The following is a 25,633-nucleotide window of genomic DNA, read 5'->3' as shown; positions in this document are numbered from 1 at the left end:
TATAAAAATTTCAGTTTCTAGACTTGAAGTCTTTCTGATATAGTCCACCTAGTTTTCTTGGTTTAAAACACAATGCTTACCATGCTTGTCGTTAGGGTGAAAAAAATCAAGATACTAAAAACAAAAAGCCATTTTGAGACATGGCAGGTCTCAAAAATCACGGAGTTCTGTGATTCCTGGGTTCTGGAATCAAACACCTTCAAGCTGAAAACCCCACCATGGGCCTTAGAATTTAAGAGGCTTTCGGCAAGGTATTTCATTTCTCTAAGCCTTAATATCCTCATCTATAAAATCAGGAGACAAGACTCTTATTGGGGTTAAATGATAAAATGCTTGGAAAATCACATAGCTCAGACCTGACACAAAGTAGAATCTCAATAGCAATTAAATCTCTCCTTTTCTTTACAAAATCCTCCTGGCATCCTGACCAAGGACTCTGGTACATGAATCACACTGGGCAGTGGAGTGAATGTTTTAATTAACCCAGGTCACTGAACTACCTTAAATGCTTTTCTGTGTAAGGTATACAAAATCTAAATGAGAGAAATTAACCAAACTACGTATATGATAACAAAGATTCCTTGAAACAAGAGTTAGGGTAACATGGAAGGGGGGAGATCAATGCACAGGTGCATACAATACACACATGCAGAAAGTAACCACATGGTGTATGAATAATTTAAAAAGAAAAAAAGGACAGAGGGAAGGATACCTCCTGATATGTGTAGTTATAAACTTATGAATGTGATTACATAGTTCCTGTCGTGGAAGTACCTATAATCTAGGAGGAGAGAGAGACGGAAACTGTTAAGTTCAATATAATAGGGTAGGTAACATGACAAAGGTACGCACAGAGCATTCTGACACACACAGAAAGGTGGCAGGATGATTAAGAATCAGGACAGTATTCAAAACAGGAAATTAATTTTACACAAAATGATGGTATATACGGAAGATGATAATATTTTATTGGGAGACATAAAAATGAATAAATGAAGAGACATACTTTCCTAGGAGAGAAAAACAAAAAAGACTGCCAAAAAAACCCAACTATCCCAAAATTAATTCATGAATCTTATGCAATGCTAATCAAAATCACACTGAAATCCTTTTGTTGGGAGAAGGAGCAAAACAATTCTATCGCTATAATAGATGGGCAAGACAAATGGTTAAACAGACACTTTAAGACAATATGCCAACACTGGTCTAGATTGAAAAATGTAGAAGCATAAAAAATGATATAAGATTAGTAGAAAAAATAAATATGTCCTCTGTGGCACAAAGGGTCTCCCTAACCGGAACAGTAAAAAAATAGCAAAGTGAAAGTTTAGCAGAATTGATAACAAAAGCTTACGCATTTTCTATCTTAAAAGTAAGGTTCAAGAATAAAAAAAAAAAAGAAAAGAAAAGAAAATTTGGGAAATTTGTAAAGTGCTCTTACAAATCAATAGAAACATAAACACCCAAGTGGACAAAGTGAACGTTTTTCAACTATCAAACTGAAGTTGAAAAAGAAATGCTGCTTCAGCTTCTAGGAGACACAGATCTCAGAGAGATGGAGATGCTGACAGGCAGGAGCTCTCACCTCTACTCGCCAACTAGAAAACCCAGATAGATGCAGCAATCATCTGAAGGCAACAGAGAAAACTGCTGAGGGGTGTAAAGAACTTCAGAGAATGGGATGCCTGGGGGCTCAGTCAGTTAAGCGGCTGCCTTCGGCTCAGGTCATGATCCCAGCATCCTGGGATCGAGTCCCACATGGGCTCCTTGCTCCACAGGGAGCCTGCTTCTCCCTCTGCCTGCCTGAACTCTCTCTCTCTCTGACAAATAAATAGATAAAATCTTTAAAAAAAAGAACTTCAGAGAAGTGAGCTTTCTTCTCTAGCCAGTTTTACCCTGGGACATGCCAATTCTCAGAACAAGAACAGCTGAGTTCCATGCAAGCCCAGGGGAGGGTCTTATGGGAGCAAAAGGCTGAAAAGCATTTGGTGAGGACCCAGGAAGCTTCAAATATACATGTAGCTTTCTCATCAGCACACGTGTCAAACACTAGGCTGCTGCACAGAAAGGGAAGTTTAAACCCTAAACAGAAAGCTGATGAAAAGTAGACCAGAGACATCTCACGACATTTTATTTTATTTAAAGATTGGTTTACTTATTTTAGAGAGAGAGACAGACAGAGTGGCGGGGGCAGGAAGTGGCAAAAGGAGAGGGAGAGAGAATTTCAAGCAGACAGCCCTCTGAGAGCAAAGGCCAACATGGGGCTCCATCCCTGAGAGCATAACCTGAGCCAAAACCAAGAGCTAGACACTCAACCCACTGAGCCACACAGGTGCCCCCTCGACATTTCAGAACCTACCAGGGAGGAGGGCCCAGAGAATATGCAAGACTATTAGCTGAAAACTTGGAGAGCTAGAGAACAAGACATGAATTAGCCTCAGTTTAGCAAAGTGCTAGATTAGAGGAAGACTGCTTTCCAGTAGAAGATATTTTCTGGACACTACATGAATTTCATACACAATGTCTACAACTTAATACGAAATTTTGAGACATCCCAAAAGACAGAGCCACATGATTAAACACCAAGGAGAAAAATACATTAAGAATTAGAACTCGGGCGCCTGAGTGGCTCAAACAAAAAGCCTCTGTCTTTGGCTCAGGTCATGATCCCAGGGTCCTGGGATTGAGTCCCACATTGGGCTTTCTGCTCAGCAGGGAGCCTGCTTCTCCATCTCTCTCTGCCTGCCTCTCTGCCTACTTGTGATCTTTGTCTGTCAAATAAATTAAAAAAAAAAAAAAATGAACTCTACATGATCCAGATACTGGAGTTTAACTGATAAGACTTTATTTTTTTTTTTAAAGATTTTTTTTTTTTTTTTATTTGACAGAGAGAGATCACAAGTAGACGGAGAGGAAGGCAGAGAGAGAGAGGGAAGCAGGCTTCTCGCTGAGCAGAGAGCCCGATGTGGGACTCGATCCCAGGACCCTGAGATCACGACCTGAGCCGAAGGCAGCGGCTTAACCCACTGAGCCACCCAGGCGCCCCATAACTGATAAGACTTTAAAATAATGATTCATATTTCTAAGGAAAGAAGAAAATATGAATAAAGTAGGTGAAAGGGTGAACAATTTCACCACAGAAAATGAATATATTAAAATAACAGAATGAATTCTCAAAGGAGAAATAGTTGAAATAAAGAAGTTTGCAGATATATTTAACAACAGAGTACACTGAGCAGAAGAGAAGTTAAACTATTAACAGGGTACTTCCTCTATAGATTCTGGTATTAAGAGTGAATATTCTACAACTACTCTTTAATACTTCTGGATGTAAAACCCTATTCCATAAAAAGTATGTATTTTTAAAGTAACCAGAAAAATATGACAACAATGAAAATAAGCAACTTTTTAAAAGTGGGGCAAGGGAGGGATAGCCAGGTAAAGCAGAGTAGGGAAATATGGTCTACGTAGTGTGACTGTGAGAATAAAAGCACAAATACAAGAAAAAGGATGTTATTTTCAGGACACACAAACCAGCCAATACCACTAAAATCTACACAGTAAAGTGAATCTATAAAATGCCAATATACGAACTAGAAAGGGAGTTAAATCTCAAGTCACAGTGAGGAATGGGTGTCTTTAAATCATTACAAGAAAAATAGACCCTATTATGTAAGTTATATACGGAGTGACTAGAAAGTTTAACATAGTCATATTCAGTTTCAACAGATATTTCTAGTTGCTAGGTAGAGGAAGGATTTAAGGAGTTAGGATTAAAAGCGGAAGACCAAACAAATAGCTAGCTATAATAGCTCAGGCAGGAAAGGTGAAGACCTAAGTTACAGGAGTGGTAGAAACACAAAAAGAAGGAAGATATCTGAGGCAGGAAATCTTATCAGTAGGATTTTTTTGATTCCTTGGAAAAGGCTGAGTAAAACCAGAGAAAAATAAATCTTCTGCAACTCCTGGTTTCCAGTTAGAGGGGGACAGACATGGTAGTAGTGCCATTAACCAGGATCAAACACCTAAGGGTGGGTAGTGGGAGGAAGTTTCAAGATGGTGATAAATTCAGGTTTAGACTTCTTGAATTTGAGGTGCTTGAGGAACATCTACACAGCTTTATCTTGATGCTTCTTAATTATTCTAAACTCAGAAGCTACTTATCCACTGGATACAAAAATTAGGTTTCCAGGTATGGTAGACAGAAAAATTTACCACAACCCCCCCACCCCACCACAAGATGTCCACATCCTAATCCCCAGAACCTATGAGTAACTTATATGGCAAAAGACTTTGCAAGTACGATTAAAGATCTTGGGATGGTGAGATTTCCTGGATTGTCCAGCAGAGTCCAATATAATCACAGGAGTCTTTATAAAAGAGATATAGGGAGGGCCAACTGAGAAGAAGGCCATGTGACAACAGAACCACGAGGCTCAACACAGGGAAGAGACCACAGGCCAAGGAATGCAGGCGACTTCTAGAAGATGAAGAAGGCAAAGAAACAGATTCTCCCTTCAGAGCCTCCAGAAGGAACCAGCCCTGCCAACATCTGGTTAGGCCTGTGAAACTGACTTCAGACTTCTGATCTTCAACATTGTAAAAACAATAAATGCGTGCTTTTTTAAGACACTAAGTTTGTGGTAATTGGTTAAACCAGCAAGAGGAAACTAATGCATCGGGTTATACTATTCCTCTTGAAAATGAGGGCTAAGCTGTGGTTTCCTATCACCAAGACCGAGATTTTTACCATCAAACGCATAAAAGAAAATCTTGAGGGCTGGAAAGGAGGGCAGAGAGGGGATGGGCAAAGATCAATAAGGAAAAACTTGGGGTCCTTGGAACTGGGCCCAAGCAAAGACTGAAAGGAAGTGTATCCAGCTCTCTGACCCTCTCTTCCAGGGAGGGTGCCTTCCCACTTCCTCATCTACTGACGGCCAGGTCTGATGTGCTCCAAACCCAGTGCCTCAGTGCAGGTGCTCCCAGCAAACACTACGAAGAAAACAAAGAAAACCCTGAACCTGTACTTTGTGAAAAACAAATGACTGATAGGCCCTTACAGCGACTAAGGTGGTTATTCCTAGCCTTTTAAAATTCTGTTTATTTTCTAACTTTGAATATGTCATACAGACTGCATTCAATGGAGAAATGCACACATGCACAAGATTTTTCATAGAAGTTCCAAGGCCTCCCAGTTTAAAAACCTTTCTCTTTTTATAAAAATAGAGGCCTTCTTAAACAGGCAAATATTTAACTGTTTCCCTATAAAAACTTCTCTAGAAACTGTACAGTAACAGTCTTGCTTCTCTGCAATTACCAGATAATGGAATTTATATTTGTAAGGGGAAAAATAAAAAATGATGCTTTTTGAAAGCCTCCAGTTGATTAAATAGCAAATACAGTCTCATCTAAGAGGCAAAAAAAAACCTGAACGCTAAGGAACAGAACACTCTTTTTCTCTGCAATAAAAATTAGGACTATATTTGAATACAGGAGGGCATAAATGTTACCTGATCTTCCTAACACAGTATTTCACCATTTTCCCCTACATTTAGGAGAAATAACATTCTTAAAATTCATGGGACAAAAATATTATGAATCTACCATTCTATCAACAGTCATTTGTCCAAGGACAGGATTCAGAAGCAAAGTGTACAAGTAAGTTCACTGCATCTGAGCTTGAATCCAAACGGGAAGCTGCCTTCATGAAACAACATGATAGCGGGGCCTAAAATTGCTGTTGTCAACTAAGGATTTAATTTCTGAGACTACCTTCTACCTCAAATCCAAGGAATCTACAAAATATTTCTAATCAAAGATCTTCATTTAGATGAAAAGTATGTAATTGTTAAGTGAACATTCTGGAATGCTGTCTGTTAGAAAATATTACTGAGTAGAGAATTATGCTTGTTTATAAGACTAAGAGACAAAGCAGTAATCCACAAATAGCACTTTACATAAAGAAATAATTTTGCTTTTTTTTTTTTTAAAGATTTTATTTACTTATTTGTCATAGAGAGAGAAGCGAGAGCGAGCACAGGCAGACAGAGTGGCAGGCAGAGGCAGAGGGACAAGCAGGCTCCCTGCCAAGCAAGGAGCCCGATGTGGGACTCGATCCCAGGACGCCGGGATCATTACCTGAGCCGAAGGCAGCTGCCCAACCAACTGAGCCACCCAGGCGTCCCTAATTTTGCTACTTTTAATACAGTAAATTTGACATGACAGGTGGTAGGGAGATTTTCAGATATAATGATAAAAACACTAACAATAATACCAATTACACCAACAGCTGCACTTAATTTGCCTTTAGAACACTGTCTAGCATTCAGTCTATACTTCACTTGGATTAACTCCGTTTAGTTTCCTAACTAACTTATGACGTCCCAGAATCATGCCTATTTTACAGATGTGTAGAGAGGTTCCATATCCTGCTCACGGACGCAGAGCCACTTAAGTGTAGAGCCAGGATTTACATTCAAGCAGTCAGGCTTCAGGGCACCTTTCTGGGGGAGACACTCAAGGTGTATGTGCTAGAAGATGCGCCATCTGGAGCACTCAGAGTCCCATCAGAGTCCCCACGTCCCCAAGGTTCTCGGTCTGGGGCTTCACCAGAGGGCTCTGTGCCCACCCCAGTAAAGAGTCTTCACTCGGAAACCTTCTAATCACCTCCAATGGCTACAATGTGGTTTAAAGGAGTTTCTTTGAGATGAAATTGGGACTACCTTCCTGAGCTGCTATAATGATAACACAAGCTATTCTTTCAGTAAGTTCTAACTTTTTCTAAGAGGTGAGAGGAAGGGAATTACTGTAATAAGTCTCCATTTTGCAATCGTGGTGATATTTTGGAAAATAGTTTCCTATGTCCCAGTTATTGGACAAGCTTGCTTAATTTCCACAGTTGAGTTTTCTACTCGAAAACTTCCTTCCTTAGTGTTTATCCAAATGTATGCTTTATAGCAATTTATGTTTTTAACAGACAAGAAAACCAACGGAGGCTAGATGCAACTCTAGGAATCATGTACTTCAGGCCACTCTCTCCCAGCACGTGCAGTAAATGAAATTAGGTTTCCAAAAAATGGTTAGTGCCAGAGGTGGGACTAGACTGAGACCGACTCTCAGCTCAGAGCTCCTTTCACAATACTGTGCTCTTTTTAGGCACCCAACCATGAAATCTGCCCAAAGCTCGATGGTATAGAAACGAAAGAGTTAGTATATAAATGTTATCAGAATTTATTGCTGCAATTACTCTTTATAGCTGCAATTCAATACTATTATAAGGTGTTAACCGTCGAAAAGTACAACTACATATTTACTATATATTTCAGGAATGGGGAAAGCACTTCTAAAAGCCAAAATAGAACCAAAGTAGAAACAACATGCAATTTCACAACTTTTGTAAATAAAACAGGCCTGAAAAATCTTACATCCATTTCCAGGGCCTAAGAGAAAATAGCAGTAACGAGGATAAATACTCCTTTCCAACTATTCTAAGACCTTTGGTACTAAAGCAATAATAAGAAACAGATACAAAAGCTGTATATAAGTTGGCTGACCCTAAGAGTTTTGTCACCAATTAAGTTGCTTTCACTATGAGGGAGTTTTGCCTAAAACAAAAATACCATCTGTTTTACCTAAAACATTAAGATGTTCTATTTTCATGTCAATTCAGAAATCACATCTGTAGCCATTTTCTAAAAAGACAGCAGAAGGCATTATATTTATGGGTGACTGCATAAGAAATGATGTTCAATCAAAATGTAATTTTCATCTACCGGGAGAACATTTGATTTCTCCAATAACTATAATGCTGTAACTTTGGAGGAACACGTAGTACATAAACAGGCTGATTTTCATGAATAAAAAGACCTTAAAAGTTAATGCAGTAAAATAAAGTTGTTTTGTTACTAAAGACAGACACGGCAAATACGTTTGTATTCACTTTGTACATCTTTGTCAACAACAGAAATCTATCCTCTGTGAGGTTTTTCAGGTGAAAAGAAAAAAACAACAATAACAATTTTTTATGGGTGCTGTATCTCTCCATGCAAGTGAGCCATTATATAAGAAGTAAAAATATGGAAACAACAAAACACAAACCACTTTCTATTTTCAAAACACTTTTAGACACAAAATTGCTCCTGGGAAAGACATTCTCCTCTACAATCCAATGAACCGATTGAAGAAGATACAAAACACTAGAGAAAACATCACTCACAGTGAAGGCAAACACAATGTCACAAGGGATAAAGAACACGTTTCGAAGAAAAACACACAAGCCATCCAACTACCTATAATACTTTGAGTATATATTCAGTACCTACAAAAAAACCTAAAACCCAGGTATGCTTTACTTCGAAAAGTAGCCTAATTTCACATACAACATTTGCCTAAAATCAAATAAAATAATAAAATAATGCTGCTCTCCAGATAAGGATGAAATAAATAAGTCCAAAGGCTCTATTTAAAATTTTTCTTTTACCACAAAGTTGTGAAGTGTTCTGAAGTCCAAGATGGGCTTGAAGCCCTTCCTGACTTTTTCAGGATCAGGATACCTTCACTAAAATCCTTTTCCTTGTTCCTCTTGTAGTGCACGCTTTATTAATCTGCATTTAGAAGGAAAAAAAATCTGGTTCAGAAGAATGGAAGACTTTGAAATATGCCATATCACTTCAGTCTATGCTGTGAACTGCTTTGAGTTATTAATCAGCTCTATCTCAGCAATTTCAGAAGACATGATGGACGCAGGGAGGAAAGAAGAGAGAGAACAGAGGACTGAGTGTGCAAGAAACCAGAAAAAAAAAACAAAAACAAAAAACTAAGGACTGTCATTTAATCGTTACTTCCCCCCTACCCCAGCACTTTAAAAAATTACTGGTATTGCGGATATTTACTTTCTCTCTTTCATAGTGCGTTATATAACTCCCAACAAACGGGGGGAGCACCTGTGGCACTACAGCACTAAGAGAAGAAAATCATTCAAGATTTCCAACATCTGGCAGATACACCAAGCCAACGTCAGCTTTTCTTTGACACTATCTCATCTCCTTTCTGGAGTTTTTCTTAGGTTCTATGAAGTTATTCATTTCCAAATAGCTTGAGTGGAAACTACTATAATCCTTCCCAGATTACAGTTGGTAGTCCCCGTGCTAACTCTGCCTTCACGTTGTAAGGCAACAAAAAAAATCTCGATCCGACAGATAGAGGACACATATTTTTCCTGTCCATCTTCTGCACTCCCCCGATTATGATCCTTGGTGAGGGAACTGCAAGAGGTTGGAAGTGACAAACAAAATCGCTTTAATTTCATTAGACAGGGGCACCTGAGTGGCTCAGTGGGTTAAGCCTCTGCCTTCGGCTCAGGTCATGATCTCAGGGTCCTGGGATCGAGCCCCACAGCAGGCTCTCTGCTCAGCGGGGAGTCTGCTCCCCACTCTCTCTCTGCCTACTTGTGATCTCTCACTCTGTGTCAAATAAATTAATTAAATTAAATAAAAAAAAATAAAAAAATAATTTCATTAGACAAACCTCACAACTACAACGCCTTGTATAAACTTAATTCACTGTGTAATAATCTGACAATAAACTAGAACCACACAGCTAGTTAAGAAAGTTTGATTTAAAGTATAAACAACAGAGAGGCAATTAAAACACAGACTAACCAGGCAATTTAGCAGGTGTTCACTGAACGCATAACTTCTTTGCCATTGCTTTTGAAGAAATAAAACTTAAAACTATCATTTTCAATGCAGTCTGTTCAGCCATTTCCACAGATAAAATCTAAAGCTAATAAAATCTAAAATAGTTTTGTACCTAGGAACAAAATCACAGCAGACTAATTATAAGGGCCTGGGAAGGAAAATTCTTTTCAAGTTCACATAAAATTGATGAAAAGAATGATTTAAGATACCATGCTCTGGAAGCACTAAGGAGACAAATTCCATCTACATTGTAAATCTTTTAGAAATCAGTATGTGAGAATGATGGTAGCCTACTGATAAACAGTTTCTTCAAATCTCTAAATGATGGTAAAAATGTATAAAGAATTAATACACAGTTATATTATTTAAAGATGCCTGTCATAAACTTTAAAATGCCTAATGCAAAGTTGTAAAAAGTATTACTTCAGGAGGTGCAAGAAAGGAATAAGAATTCCTTTTTTAATTCTGATAATGAGGAAGCACACTGTACACTCAAGTTAGAGCACTAGTAGACAAGCAGAGTCAAGGAAAGGACTCTTATGAAGAAGAAAAGGTAGCACTTAAATACCTCTGTGCTTCCTGAACATGGTGCAGGGAGTGAAGAGTCAGAACCACTCGACTTGCAAAAATTTCTTGAAAGACAGACATTTTTCAATTTTTGGAAGGGATGGCAATCAGAACAAAGAAAATTTGAGGTACTTAAGCATGATGCTAATAGCAATCCAATGCCAATCAGAAGAGTTATGGTGCTATCTCCCATACTGTCTCTTTATTAGGGAATTTGCTACTAATTACCTTAAACTAATTATGTCATAATTTTTCAAACCTTTATTATATAGATCTACAATCTCTATCTGCAAAATCTGAAGAGCTCTGAAAATCATGTTTTTTCAAAACTCATTTGGTGGCAAAACCTAAACTGAACTGACATGAAACCACATACAATTATTTATTCCACTTGTTCTAAATATCCAGAAATTTTAAATTGTTTAATGAGCCCTGTCCCAGACTGAAATATTTATGTAATATGCCATATATGAGTATTGTTCTTAAAAATTAAAAACTCTGAATTCACAAAAGATTTCAGGTAAAGGATTGAGGATTTTATTTAAAGGTAAGCAATATAAGCAGTCAAAGTCATAGACTACTTTTAGAAGACACCCTATCTATGCAGGTGCTGAGCAAGAAAGAAAGAAAGAAAAAAAAAAACAACACAAGAAATCAAAGGGGAAGGAAAACATGACTATATCCCAGGACAGTACTACAAAGGCAGGAATACAAAATAAATCTGTCATTGAATGGCTATCTGAACCAAGGAATAAGTATCTTTTAACATGATCCTAAATAGGCCACCAAGAAACAGTAAACGTTCAAGAATATTATATTTTCTTAATATGTGTATACCCCAAATCCCAACAGGGCATATATGCTTCTACTTTATCTCTCTCCCAATTCTTACTATTGCAATATCTAATTATATTTTGGTTTTGGAATAAATGGAAAAGCTGTTTTTTTAATAATTGTGTTAGATATGATTTTTCTACTGAACTGGTAGGAGAGTCTTGAGAACAAAATTTTCAGAAGCTTCTAGCACCCAGGACTGATTTATTCAGTGCAGATCTGTTTCTACAGTGCATAGAATACAACTCCAGTCCGAGCGGAAGAGGGCAGGGAAGAGTCAGTCATCAATGATCAGAAAATATGGTAGCTGGCCTGAGTCATCTAATTAATGAACCCAGTGAGCAGATAATGCTAGTTGCCTACTCAATAGCCATTCTCATATTCTCCTTTCCTGACAGAAACTCAGGAAGACAATAATCCTAGCTTAAAAGCCCTTGATTCTCCATACTTGAGGTGGCCATGTGACATAGTTCCGGCCAATGAAATGTTATTAGAACTCAGCAAGTGGAGCTTCTAATAAAAGTCAGAGACTCAAGTGGCATAACTCTCATCCTTTGCTCCTCCTACCTCTTCCTGGCTGGAACACAATGCAATGTCTAGAGAATCAGGCACAATCTTGAGACCATGAGAACTACCACAGGCTTATGCCGAGCTGAGAGCTAAAAGGGGCCTGGTCCTTTCACAACCTCATGGAACAAATCACAAGTCCTGGACTACCTACTACTTTGAAACTTGTACCTAAGAAAAATAACTTGCTTTCTTGGGAAGGTAATGTAGCATGCTTTTTGTTATGTGCAGTTGAATGTAATCTGAAATGAAACACTATACCCACAACAAATTATACTGAAGTACCCAAAACTCCTATTGATCTTAAAAGAAGGAACCAGTGAATGTAAGATGATTCTCCTAAAGCAAAAATTTTCCCATAAAGATCGATCACTACAAATGTACTTTTTCCTCAGAGTGTTTAGTTTTAAATCTGTCCCTAACTGCCTCTCAATTACTACACGTAACTTCTCATAACTGTCACCTTCTCTACCACAATTTTTAATGATAAATCAGCAGACAGCTCCTGTATACCAAGTACTTCTTCCCTATTTCAGGTGAGTCTTTATTTTCTCTGTGGAATGTGAAAGGCAGATTGTATAAAAACTTGAGCTAAAACCTTAGAATTTACCAATCCTATGCTCTTTATTACAAAATACATGCTAATGTGGGCATCTTTTTAAACTTTATAAAAATTTTATGAACACAGTGTATTTGACCAATTCCTTGATGGTTACTGTTGAACATTTAAGTCTTTTCAAGAATTTGTTCAGATGATAAAGCTGAGAGACAGATTTTGCCCACAGTTCTCTTCATCTCTACACAGCGCTACTTCTGCAGGATAGATTTCTTCCAGTGCAATGCCTAATTTGAACACTTATTACTAGGTTACTTTCTAGACAGATTGTTAGGTGTCATGTAAGAATGATGAATAAGACCCAGCCTGTGCCTTCATGGGGTAATGTAAGCTTCTTCAGAGGAATGTTATATATGTGCTACATGGGACAACAGTGGTTAAATGCACAGTCCCATGAGAACATACAAGAGTGACACCTAGTCTGACTCAAGGATACTGGTAAAAGTTTTCAGATAATGCAACATTTAAGCTGAATCCTAAAAGATGACCAGGAACCAATCAGGCAAATTGTGTGTGTGTATGTGTGTGTGTGTTGTATATGATTTGGGATGTGGTGGGAGGGGGATTTGTTTTGTCTCCAGACAGCAAAGGTCTAGAACTAAGAGAACATGGTATGTTAAGACAATTGATAGTTGAAGGGCTAAAGCACACAGTGCAGGCTGGGGTGATGTAAAAAATGATGCTAGAGAAACCAAAATGCAGACACATAATTCAAGTTAAAGTCTGTGAATTTATCCTTCGGGCAATGGAGAAAAGAAGAGTTTTGAGTTGTACCATCATTGCTAGTATCTGTTAAATGCCTACTAAGTACCAGACTCTATACTATTAAATTCATATATGTAACCTTATTTAATTCCTCCAACAAATGGATGAGGGAGGGACCCCTGTCACCATCACATCACCCAGGGGAGAGACAGTAGCAACTTCAAGTAGGGCACTGGTACTGAAGCTAAGGAGAAGTGTGATACATTTAGAAAGCAGAATATAAAGACCTAGTATTTGTTTGGATACAAGGTGAAAGTGAAAGAAAGAGACAAAGATGATCAAGTTATCTGCAATTTATGGTCCAAATGAGTACACTTTTGAGATTGAAAGGGGACACTAATGAGAAACTCTAAAACTGAGGCCCAGGTAACTGGATGATGATGCTGAAGTTTTATTAAGGAGCTCAGGACCACAGAATATTTGAGTAGAGAGTAGGAGTCCAGTTTTATTTTTAATTTAAAAAAAATTTTTAAAAGATTTTATTTATTTGACAGAGAGAGCGAGCAAGTGCTTGCGTGCACACAAGTAGGGGGAGCCAGAGTGGGAGAAGTGGGTTCCCTGCTGAGCAGGGAGCCTCATGAGGAGCTTGATCCCAGGACCCCAGGATCATGAACTGAGCCAAAGGCAGACACAAAACCCACTGAGCCACCCAGGTGCCCCACGAGTTCAGTTTTATACACGCTGAGAAGGAGGTACAAGTGGACCATCCTGATGGAGCTATCCATCTGGCCTGTGGGCAAACCTTGGCAAACTTTTCTCAGAAGAGATATGTATGTGGTGAGTCAACAGTACACTGACAATAAATGAAGGCAATGGAGTAGGAAATATCACTCTCACCAGGAGCTTTTATCTTCTAAATCTTCCTGAGGCAAAACAATTACTTATTTAAGATCTCTTATAGGCTCTTGACTCTCTACCTCTTTCAGATGTTAACATAATCTGAAGCTTTCAGATGTTAACATAATCTACAGTCCTGTAGCTTTTTCTATAGTACATATCTAGCTTCGATTCTGGTAACCAAATTTCCAGTCATGATTTGCATTTCACGATGTCTCATTATTTTCAATGCCTTCTTACTTTTGGCTCAAGTATTAGTCACCTGAGTTGATTTTATCAAGAAAATTTTTAAAAAGTAGAGTACTCGTGGTACACTTTTTAAGTGTTTTAATATTTGAAAATGTCTTTTTTGTTGTTGCTTTCACATATAAAAAGATAACTGTGAGTATAAAATGATTTAAAAACTCTATAGTAGGGGCGCCTGGGTGGCTCAGCGGGTTAAAGTGTCTGCCTTCGGCTCAGGTCATGATCCCAGGGTCCTGGGATCGAGCCCTGCATCGGGCTCTCTGCTCGGCAGGGAGCCTGCTTCCTCCTCCCTCTCTCTCTGCCTGCCTCTCTGCCTACTTGTGATCTCTACCTGTCAAATAAATAGATAAAATCTTAAAAAAAAAAAAAAAACTCTATAGTCTACTTGTTACAGAGAAGAAATCTAAGTCCGTTTAACTTTTGTTCCATATTATACAGTATCTATCTTTCTGCTTGGGTACTTCTACAATATGTCCCTTTCCTTTTCATTGTACTAAGTTACCAAGACATACCAGGAGTGACCTTCTTTTCATTTATATTATCCAGAACTTAACCCTTTTATCTACAAAGCCAGACCTTCTCGGGTCAGAAAACTTTTCATCAAGTCTATCTTTGATCATTGCTTCTGCTCCATTTTTTTTTTCCTGAAGAAAATCTCTGTCTTTTGTTAAAATCTTGTCCTCCATACCTATTGTCTTTTCACCCATTGTTTCCACTCCTCTTCCTTTTCTCTGCATTCTTGCAAAGCATCACATCGGTCTTCTTCTTTCATATCACTGGACACTCTCACAATGGCAGCCTCCCTCTTCAGTATCGCTCGTGAAGATGCTCTTTTGTTGTGCCCCGGCCAATAACCTTCCCTTTTGTCGCCCCCCTGTTATCTTCTCACCATTTTTTCATCTTGGCTCTTTGCTTTCCATTTCAGATTTCTTAGAGATCATGACTCAAACTTTTTGAGAACTCCAAAGAGGATTTTTGTAATGTTTTCCTGGTCTCTGTAATAAATCATTTTAAAAGGTAAAATTGTTCTTCTGAGACTTCTTATACTGCCATTTTCTGTCATTCTGTAGAGCCTGTGCAAAGGTTTGCTGGGGTAACTTCCCTTTTACTTACCCTCATAGAAGCACACATCCAGACCTTGTATATGCTAAAGACCTTGGTCTTTATTTTGGGATTAAGGTCCCTCTCTTACCTAGAGTTAGTTTATTTGACAAGTTATTTGGCAAGGGATTCAAAAGCAAGTATTTGCCAGGGGATTCAAAAGCAAGGTGGTTCCCTGCCATCATGGAGCTAATATTTTAACAAGGGAGATAGACAGCAAGAAATAAATAAATTAAATAACCAGTTTGTTAATAATGCCTAAAGCAGGGGAAGAAAATGCAGTGATGGAGAACACTGAGTAAGTTATATAACATATAAAATATATAATAAGGAATATAAGTCCACATGCATACAGACAGCCTGAGTGTAAAAGTTCCCAAAGGCCACCATCCAAGGTGGCTAAGCCTATATATCCATTATTTTATGCCAGCTCTGGTGAACAAATGGAGGGATTCTTTCTTCAGCAAAGACTATCATGGTATCCTTCTGGCCCGTGCCACTGTCAATAGCAATTTGCTTGAACAGACACCTCCCTAGGTCAATGCTCTACCATCAGTTCACCACTTGTTTCTGCCTATTTTATTTCTGTCAGACTCAGTCTCCAAATTGGCTGTAAAATACAGACACAATGGAAGCCCTATTATCAATGTAATTAAGGCTGGCAATAGACCTATTGACTGAAAGAGATAATGTTGACTTGAAAGTAATATTTAAGTAGGACCGTTTTAAGTTACACACATATGACTTAATAATTCATATTTTCATATATGTCTTGTATATACTTATATATATAAATTTCCTAATCTACTGATGAAAGAGCAAAGCTTCTGGTTTAACTATGGGACCACTAACTGGAGTCCTGTGTCATATTTTCTGCATAACCATGCATGTGATTAATCATGTATGGTTTCTAGGTTAGGTTTTCCTAAAACAGACCAAGAACTTCAACACTTGAAAAAATCTTAAGCAATGTGAGTACAGACTGCTTCTACAGCTTTATGATTTCTTCCCAATTTTTTTTTATAGGCATCTCACCAGTGACTCACATTTGTTGAAAATTTCCAAAGCACCCAACTTCGCTTAAAAAACACAATCTTTTTGTATAATTCATCAGTTCAGTAAAAATTAATCAAATCCTGTAATAAGAACAACTGATCTGGGAATAAACAATTGTTTCATGATAATCATACAATTCAACTGAAAGACAAGACAAAGGGAATTGGGCCCATTTCCTTAGTTAGTGGCCTATTAGGAACAAGGTCAGGTTATCATGAGCATAGAAAGGGAATGGAGACAATCAGCTGATCTCATTGGCCAATTAAATGGAGATTGGTTAACAGAAATCTTAGGAGGAGAGAATGTAAACAAGAGCTACTTTATCTCCGTAACAGCCTCAAAAAGTGGCCACAGCCCTGTATTAAAATATTCGTTCTCTGTTCTAGTTGGTAGAATACACAAATTTCAAAACTTTGGGGGTAGACATTATAAAAAGGAAAAAGAATCACTCTCCATACTTCCTTCTAGAGACCTGCAATGTAGCTTTTATTTCTAACTGTTTACTACTGGCCAGTGAGTAATTGTATTTTCCAGTCCGGTCAATCAACTTTATAGTTTGTGGATATCTTAAATTGTGGCAATAGGGTGACTGTCAAACCAAGGTTTGGTGTTCCTCTGTTTGTTCATCATCTTCTTTGTTTTCATGAGTTTTAATAGGAAATTGAGAGAGTCAGTCTCAGAGTCCCTCATCTGCCATCACATAAAATCAAATTGTCAACTTTTTTGTTTTTCCACATAATAGGTGTTATTCATCTAAGTCAATGTAAGGTTGAAATAGTATTTCAGGAATTAATATTCGTCATTTCTGATATCATAAAATAAATAGAAATGTTAAGGGTAGGGAGACTGTTGTGGGAAAGGTAGAGCCTTTTCTCCTATTCACTCCCCCAGAGAACTTTATATTTCCTTGAAAAAAAAATCAGGCAAGATATAAGATTGCGAATGACAGATTTAGAATGGCAAACACCAAATATGATTATCTGATGTTGCAATCCAGACACAATGGCTCTTAAACTAGTTCTAATATAAAATTAACTAATATATCATGTTGATGGTACCTCTAACTCCCTAGGAAGTTTTTGGTTACCTAAAGTAACGTACTGTATTCTACTCAGAATAGTAGAGGGTCGGACACCCTTTCTAAAAATATCCCACATTACACACAGGCTGAAATGTGTTTCTGGATAATTGGTGAACTGGTCAATGTCTATCTCGGAAAAGTCAAAATTAATAAAATGTAACTCAGATGCAACATAAATGAAAATACACAAATACCTTTCACAAGCAATAAGTACTTAAACAGAAAAGCATCTCAGAGGAGAGTTTAGGAACTCCTCCTTCAAATCCAGTAATGAGCATTAATTCTTAAACAGACTATGCTATTAATATCCAGACAGACCTATACTAGACTAGAACTCAGTTTTATTTTCAAGAGTCTCCAGTACTATCAGTTAACAATTCCCCCATTAAAAGAAAAGTGCTAAAGTAACTTTAAACGGAAAGGACATTTCAGCTGCTCTCACAGTAACAGAACCGGCAGAGGGTCCAGAGTGTCAAATTCTAGTCAAATCATGCATTCTATTATTACTTTAAATTCCCTTGGGATAGTGTTAAAATGCAGCCGTTCATTATCAAGGACAGAAACCCTCAAATCTTTGTGACTCTGTACATTTATTTTTCTGCTAACTACTGTGAAGACATTTCTGTACTACTTTTCTAATACACGACAAGATTTGAGCTCACGTTGCTATGATCTGTGAGCAATAAGCACAGTTCTTACACTAGTTGTCACTGCTAACATTGTTCCATCTCCCCCAAGAAAGACCCCCAGGTTACAAAGCAAGCTGCATCTTGACATTCAAAGCTCTCAGGAGACTCTAGGTGCTCAGATTAGAACCACTTTCATTCAAGTAGCAGAACTGCAGCTCAGTTCTTGAACTCCAGCTGACTGATTCTACCAGGTCTATATTGTAATAAATAACATTGCCAGAATCTGAGTGGTTAGAATTCTATTTCCCTAGAAATTCCACTTCCAAACAGTAACTGTACGGCTGTGAATTTGGTTACTTCACTTAAAACATAAGCTTAAACAAGTAGTAGGAATATTAGATACTTTCTTAGATACAGTGTGACTTGGTATAAAAATACACTGATGACATGGTAACCGATGAAAAAATGATCTGAAGCCTTGAATTTCATTATACCAATAGATATTTATTGTGAGAGGAACTATTTGTGATAACAATATTAAAAACACAAAATATAGAATGAGGCAAATACTCTTTAAGTCAGCAACAACAGAAAGTCTTGTATGTAAAAACTGATCTGAACAGCAATGTCCACAATAGCCAAAACATGAAAAGAGCCCAAATGTCCATCAACTGATGAATGAATAAAGATGTGGTATATACAGGGCATGGAATATTACTCAGCCATTAAAAAGAATGAATTTTGTCATTTGCAACAATGTGGATGGAGCTACACTATATTATGGTAAGTGAAATAAGTCAGTCAGAGAAAGGCAAATACCATATGATTTCACTAATAGCTAGAATTTAAAAAGCAAAACGGATGAACATAGGGGAAGGGAAGGAAAAAGAAGATAAAAACAGAGGAGGAGGCAAACCACAAGAGATGCTTACCTACAGGGAACAAACTTAGAGTTGCTGGAGAGGAGGTAGTGGGGGAATGGGGTAACTAGGTTACCCAGGCATTAAGGAGGGCACTTAATGAAATGAGCACTGGGTGTTACATGCAACTGATGAATCACTAAATACTATCTCTGAAACTAATCATACACTATAATGCTAACTAACTTCAATTTAAATAAAATCTAAAAAAGAAAAAAAAACTGATCTGATGAGGTCAACTCACTTAGATATTTGGGAGTATCTTTTGAACCCACTCATTCTACAGAGCCCTCAAGAATGCAATCTCAACAAAGGTAATTCTGTAAGAATGCAATGATGCTAAGATGGAACCTAAAATTTTTCAAGTATCACGGTATGAAACTCTAAAATCTCCAATGAGCAGCTGTCCAAATGTTGAGCAAATTCGAAGCTTTGTATTGTTATTTAATTTAGTTTTGCTTGTAGCAGGATTCAGTGTATTCAGAAGCCCTCCGGCACGCAAACTCCAAACACCAGATGAAAGAACTATTTGTGGAGGAGATATACCAGGATACCACAATTTCACATAGAAGGTCTCTGCATATCTGGTGTCTGAGGTTTAATAATCTCTTCAAACAGTAATTAATTATATTTCAACAAGTCTTTATTCTATTCTTACTATGCTGACTGTAATTCCACAGGCACAGTGGGACACCTAAGTAAAAGCAGTTTTTAAACTCCTAGCAGTTTCCAACTCCTTGACCCCTGCTGTCAAGGAGTTTACAATTTAGCAGAATTAACCTATAATAAGTATTATACTGACAGAAATAAGAAAACATCAATTCCCAGCTATGTGACTGAGTCATTTTGGACCTGATTTAGGTGAAAATTGGGGGCCAGTATCATAAGGGGATGACACTTTGGCATCTTGGAAGGAGGTGGAATATTGTGCACATGGTAGGTGTAAGAAATGTAGGGGCCAGTGGGTGAGCTGTGGGAGACCATCTCCAAAGACGACTGCTATCATTCTCTTCACTTTCTGCAGGTGCTCCTCACATCAAGTAATGGAGAATAATTCTCTCCTCTTGAATCTTGGCTGACCCTAGTGACTCGCTTTACTAAGAATGCAGGGGAAAGACCTTCAAGGACTTCTGAGACTAGGTCCTAGAAGCCTTGCCGCTTCCACCCAAGCGACTTTCTCACGTTCTGGTGTGGGCAGATTCCTGTGACAACTACATGCAATAAATTAGGAGCAGAGGGAAACTGAAGACAAAAGAACAGGAAGTCATTGCAGGAGTTCAAGTAAAACATTAAAAAAAAAAAAGGCTTAAAACCGGAAAGTAATAGGAAGGCAGGAGACTATGAATGTCAAGAGATGAGTAGACAGGAAAATCCAAAAGACTCTCCAGGTGATGAAACTTAAAAGGACAAGAAAAATGGAAGTCAAAGTGGGTTCTGGGGTTTCAGAACCTAGACAACCAAAAAGAGAATAATGTTATTAATAAAGATTAGGATACAAAAAGAAAGCATGCACAGAGAAAACAAGAGGAAATTAAATTAGAGCTGCTGCAGCCATCCAGGGAGAACCCTTCAACAAATATATGGCAAGGGAGGTACTGAGTGACTTCTCTGGAATTGAGTACTTTTACTATCTGGTTGATACTCTGAAGTCACCCAAGCCCCAAAAACAATGACTTCTTTTGTGTCTCCACATGGTTGATGGTTTCAAGTTAACCCCTTCTTTTTCCTGGCCCAAAGAGATAGAAGATCCCTTACCAAGAAATGCCTTGCTAAACATTAAAAGCACATAATGATAAATACGTAATGGGTTTGAATAAATTGCTCTCAAACTAAAAGATTTTTCTACATGAAAAATTAAATTTTCACATTTATAGAAGTTATCTCAATGCAATTTTAGTTGTATACTCAGTGGCATTTAAAATTTTCCACATTAAAAAAAAAAAGTTCCTTCACACGTTCTCAAAACACATGACTTGGCTGCTTGTGCTGCAGCAATATTTGCTTCCCTCCTGCCTGAAGTACCAAACACTGAAAGAAGACTGAAATCTCTGGCGTCTCAGGAGTTTACTTTCCATCCCCCATGTCCTCCGTGTCCCTAATCCTGTAAATCTTTGTGTATTACAGTTTTTTAAAATTGGTTTCCTTAGAGAAAAAGAAACACCTCTGTACATTTAAGGATTCTTTTAAGCTAGAAAATTGATGACTCGATCAAGGTATCCTAACTTTTAACCCCTAATTGTACCTGCTTTCCATATAAAGACTATGAGTGCATATACCATAGAGCTTATCAACCTTGGGAACTCAATCAGGCTCATGGACATGTACTACATCCCCATGAGCAGATTAGGGACTCCTTTTTAAAGACTCCCAAACTGGGATGCCTGGGTGGCTCAGCTTGTTAAGCCGCTGCCTTCGGCTCAGGTCATGATCCCAGGGTCCTAGGATCGAGTCCTGCATAGGCCTCCTTGCTCAGCAGGGAGGCTGCTTCTCTCACTGCCTCTGCCTGCTTGTGTGTACTCTCTCTCTCTCTGGCAAATAAATAAAATCTTAAAAAAAAAAAAAAGACTCCCGAACTAAATTATGTTAGGTTATAGCTATAACTAATGTTGCCAAACAGCATGATCAAATTCATTGGCATGTATTATTGAAATTGTGTGAGCTTAGATCAGTGTTTCTCATACTTTTCACATAACTCTTTAAAGACTCTTTTAGACATTTTTTGCTAATCATCCCCCACATACAATTTTAACACAACACTTAAAAGTATATGTTATTGTACTATTAGTACTATTTTTATGTTTTATATATTTAAAAAATCCTTTTATTTCAAACTCTCCAAAACCAATTTTTACCCTCCTAAGGAGGATGATCACTTGAGAATGCATGCTTATTTAGATTAATACTCATACTTCTGAAACTTTCAACTTCAAGACTAAGAAGGGCAGACAGTGATTTCACTTTCAGTACCTGCTAAATGAAACTATCGAATTCTTCCATTTCAAAGGCCACTGACATTCCTCCATCCTTCACTGATTTTACTGAGAGATCAGTCACTCAGATTATTTGTGGCTAACAAGTAAAACATAGATTTTAAAACCAGAAGTACACGTAATTCTATTCATGAGGTCCTCAAGTACAAAATAAGAATTTGACAATCTTAAGTATGCCCAGTTCACCTAACTACGGAAACAGTAGTAGCATTGACATTTGGTAGAAAAGAACTATGAAGGAGTAATAGATGAAGAACACTATTTAAATACAAACCGTTCAAAAGGAAGTATCAGAAAGTGACAATTTACTAAGTCTCAAAAATGCTATTTACATTTATCTATAATTAAAACTCCTCAATATTAAAGCCCAAAAATAAATTTCTTCTTAGTTAATACACCTGGATCTCCTTTCTTCCTTCAGCATAGGTAGGGCTAAATTATCACTTATTCCTGGCTAAAGCAAGGACAACAGAGGAAGAAGAAAAGCCACAGGGTTTGTAAACCATTAGAACTCCATCCCATCCACCCTGCCATACACCCAAAGGAAGACTAATGAGGTGTGGGAGGGGCATAAATTACTTAACAGCAAGCATAAGGCATTCTTAGAGTCAGCAGAAACAAAGATCTTCCCCGACCAAGATAGAAAAGGGGGATTATACCTAATGCCAAAGAAATTTACAGACATCAGAGTTTATAAGGGGCACAATATTTAAGGAACAGCCATATAACCTCAACTACATCAAAATACTACTTCTTTTAAGACAAAGAAAACATTTTACAATGGGGCTATCATTACTCTCTCATGACCTGGCAACCTGACGGCTGTAAAACCTGCAACGAGACTTTAAAGTTGAGACTTAGACTGTCTTTTCCAGTTAATCCCTTCTTATTCTGGCTAAAAGAAAGAAATGCGGGATTTCTTTACCATCACTTTAGCGTTATTAAAAAAATACCTGTCTTCTTGTTCAAAGGTATGAGGTGTATATATTTTAAGTCTCTACTTCCTGAAGAGGTTTAGAGCCAACTAAGGCTTTATTCTATGCGTAACCAAAATGTCAATTTTATTAAGGATTGTAAATTTTCTGTAATACTTTGCTAAATAAATAAATAAATACTTATTTAAAAATAATCCTAATAAAGAATACTTAATTAAAATCATGAATTATCCTTTACAATTATTCTCTTATTCTACAATTTGTACATACTAAATTTCTCCATTTAGACAGCAAAAAGTTATAGTATATAAGAATATACTGTGTATCTGGGGATAGTCGATACTGACCTAGTGATATTTCATCATTAAAAACAGAATACTTGGTTAAATAATTACCAATAAAAACATGAAACATTTCTTTATAACTCAGAGGCAGCCACCAATCAGTCGCCCCATTTTCAGGTTAACTGAACATATTTCCCATTTACTTTAACATAAATCTACATGCTAAAACGACACAGTCTGACCATCACCATGACAGTTACCTAGTATATAATTTATATTAGGAAACTTTCATAATTAAGTTCCTTCCTTCATTTTAAAAATGGGATCAAGGGATTAATGAAAAAAGGTAAGTAAACAAGGATTTAAGAAAGAACATAATCATAAATCATTATTTACCATCTCGTACCAAATATCTGTAAAAAAAATTATTATAATAGTTCATTCAACAATCAACGAACCAAGCTAGTAACACTGAACATGACACTTATGGGAGAAAAATCTGTATCTTCAAAAAAATTTTAATTAATAAATTCATTAAATAAAATACCTCCTCAAAGTACATCCTGGCTAAAGAAAAGAATCATGGAAAGCAAAAAAGTCGTCAGAACAGTTGCAAAAGTTTATGAAAAATTATTATTTACCTTGGCTCTGCACTCAGTGTTATAACAGTTTTTTGTGGTAGAGAACTTTGTGAGTTTTGTTTCAAATCCTATAAAAATAAACAAAAATTTTTAATTTTACTTTTAAAACTTAAGTTTCAAAACCCGTTATGTATAGTACTTAGAAAAAAATCCTAAAAAGGATGGAAAAAAATCCTCCTTCTAGCTACATCAGTTCCATCAAAGTTCAAAATAAGTAATTCTTGCGTGTGTGCATTTTTATGGGTGTGTCTTTAGACTTCGGTATGGCATATGTTCCAGGGACTACTAGAGTCCAGTTAGGAACCAAGCAAATTAAAGTACTAAAGATAATGCAAAAAGTTTCATTATTTTATCTTTGTATTACAGGTTTCATATCCTTAAGCAATGTATGTCCATTTATTGGATTTTTCACTTTAATATGAAAATGTGTAACCATAATTTGATTGCAAGCATCAGTATATGAAAATATTGAATTTTTATCTCCGATTCCAGATGTGTAAGTTCTAATGACTGTAAAATTTCAACGTGTATAGTTCACAACAGACTCTAATGATAAAACATTACAATTTTGAAACATCTGAGTTGCCACGTGGAAGTCTAAAGAGGTTTGCAATCAACCATTTTTTCAACTGTTCTTCCTTGCTGCTGAAGAGTATATTCTTCCTTTCAGAGTATGTTCTGTTTTATTGGCTCTTCTGATCCTAACAATGATACAAACCAAGGCAGGTATCATCCCACCTTACAGAAAAATGAATGAGGGCTCACAGATGTCAGGCAACTTTTTCAAGGCCCATGTAGTCGGGTACAGAGGATTGTGGCTAATAGCTAATCTCCTGATTCCTTAACTGCTCCTCTACGATTAAACATATCCGAGCACCACCCACAGCCCTCCATGGACTCATCCTGAAACCAGAAGACTTTAGGATTATTCAAGTTGAAGTTCGGCAAGAACAGATGAAGGATTTATAGAAGTTCCAATACCAAGGAGCTTCTAATTGAAGCTAAGCAAAAATAACTAATTATAACATCCAGTTACCTTACAATGTCCTCTTAATAATGTTCTGAAAGCTGTATGCTCCATGTAACAAAGCAAGCTCATTATTTTTCATGTTTAGATTTAGTCAGAACAAAATATACACCGTAAATCAAACAAAGATACACTTATAGGAAAGACAAACACACGGGTATTTCATATAAAAGGATACAAATTCTTTGAAATCATATACAAGGAAATCGCTATCTTTCAACATCTCTTTTCACTCAGGTTCTCATCCCCTTTTCCAACCCAAGATTCAAAGAATCACACATTTTTATGATGATATAAAAGGTAGCAACTAACCATGTCTAGGAGGTTATCAAAAGAGTATGAGTTGTACGAGTTTTTGTCCTTCAAAATAAGTAGTAGTGCAGAATATCCAATTATCTTCTTCAGATTCGTTAATGAATGGAAGAGTCTGTGAACCAAAAATTTTACTGGTCTGAGAAGGAATTCAAATATCTGTATACAATATTGTCAGTTTCTTTAATAATGGCTAAGCCACCATTACTTTCACCCTGTATTCACAAAGTGAAACCTATAATGAACCTCTAACAAACTGACTCTTCTTTGCCCAGAACTAAGTCCTTACGAAAAAAAGGTTAATCAAAAGATATCACTAATAAAGATTCATTTAAAATAGAAAACTTTCTGTACACACCTGAAACATGTAAACTTATTCAAACTACCGATACTTTCTATGAATATCATGCCAAATACTAAGAATATTCAACATGATCACTCCAAATGCTTTAAGGCATTGTTATAAAAAAAAGTGATTTGGTCCTTTACATCAGAAAATTCTTTAACAAATGCTGAAACAGCAGAAG

The 25,633-nt window shown here is 37.1% G+C and overlaps 1 protein-coding gene across 1 annotated transcript in view; it reads right to left on the bottom strand.

Annotated features, from left to right (window-relative positions):
- MAN2A1 (mannosidase alpha class 2A member 1) overlaps window positions 1-25,633 on the bottom strand; it is a 170,080-nt gene that overhangs the window by 53,730 nt on the left and 90,717 nt on the right. The window contains exons 11-12 of the mRNA XM_047729525.1: window positions 25,107-25,221; window positions 23,768-23,835 (exon numbers count right to left, since the gene is read on the bottom strand). Of these exons, the coding sequence (XP_047585481.1) occupies window positions 23,768-23,835; window positions 25,107-25,221 (183 nt within the window). The remainder of the gene's footprint in view (window positions 1-23,767; window positions 23,836-25,106; window positions 25,222-25,633) is intronic.

Source organism: Lutra lutra, chromosome 5 (assembly GCF_902655055.1).
Source record: "Lutra lutra chromosome 5, mLutLut1.2, whole genome shotgun sequence".
NCBI classification, from domain to species: Eukaryota; Metazoa; Chordata; class Mammalia; order Carnivora; family Mustelidae; genus Lutra; species Lutra lutra.
Note: the sequence above shows the minus strand (reverse complement) of the source record. Positions and strands in the feature narration are given on the sequence as shown.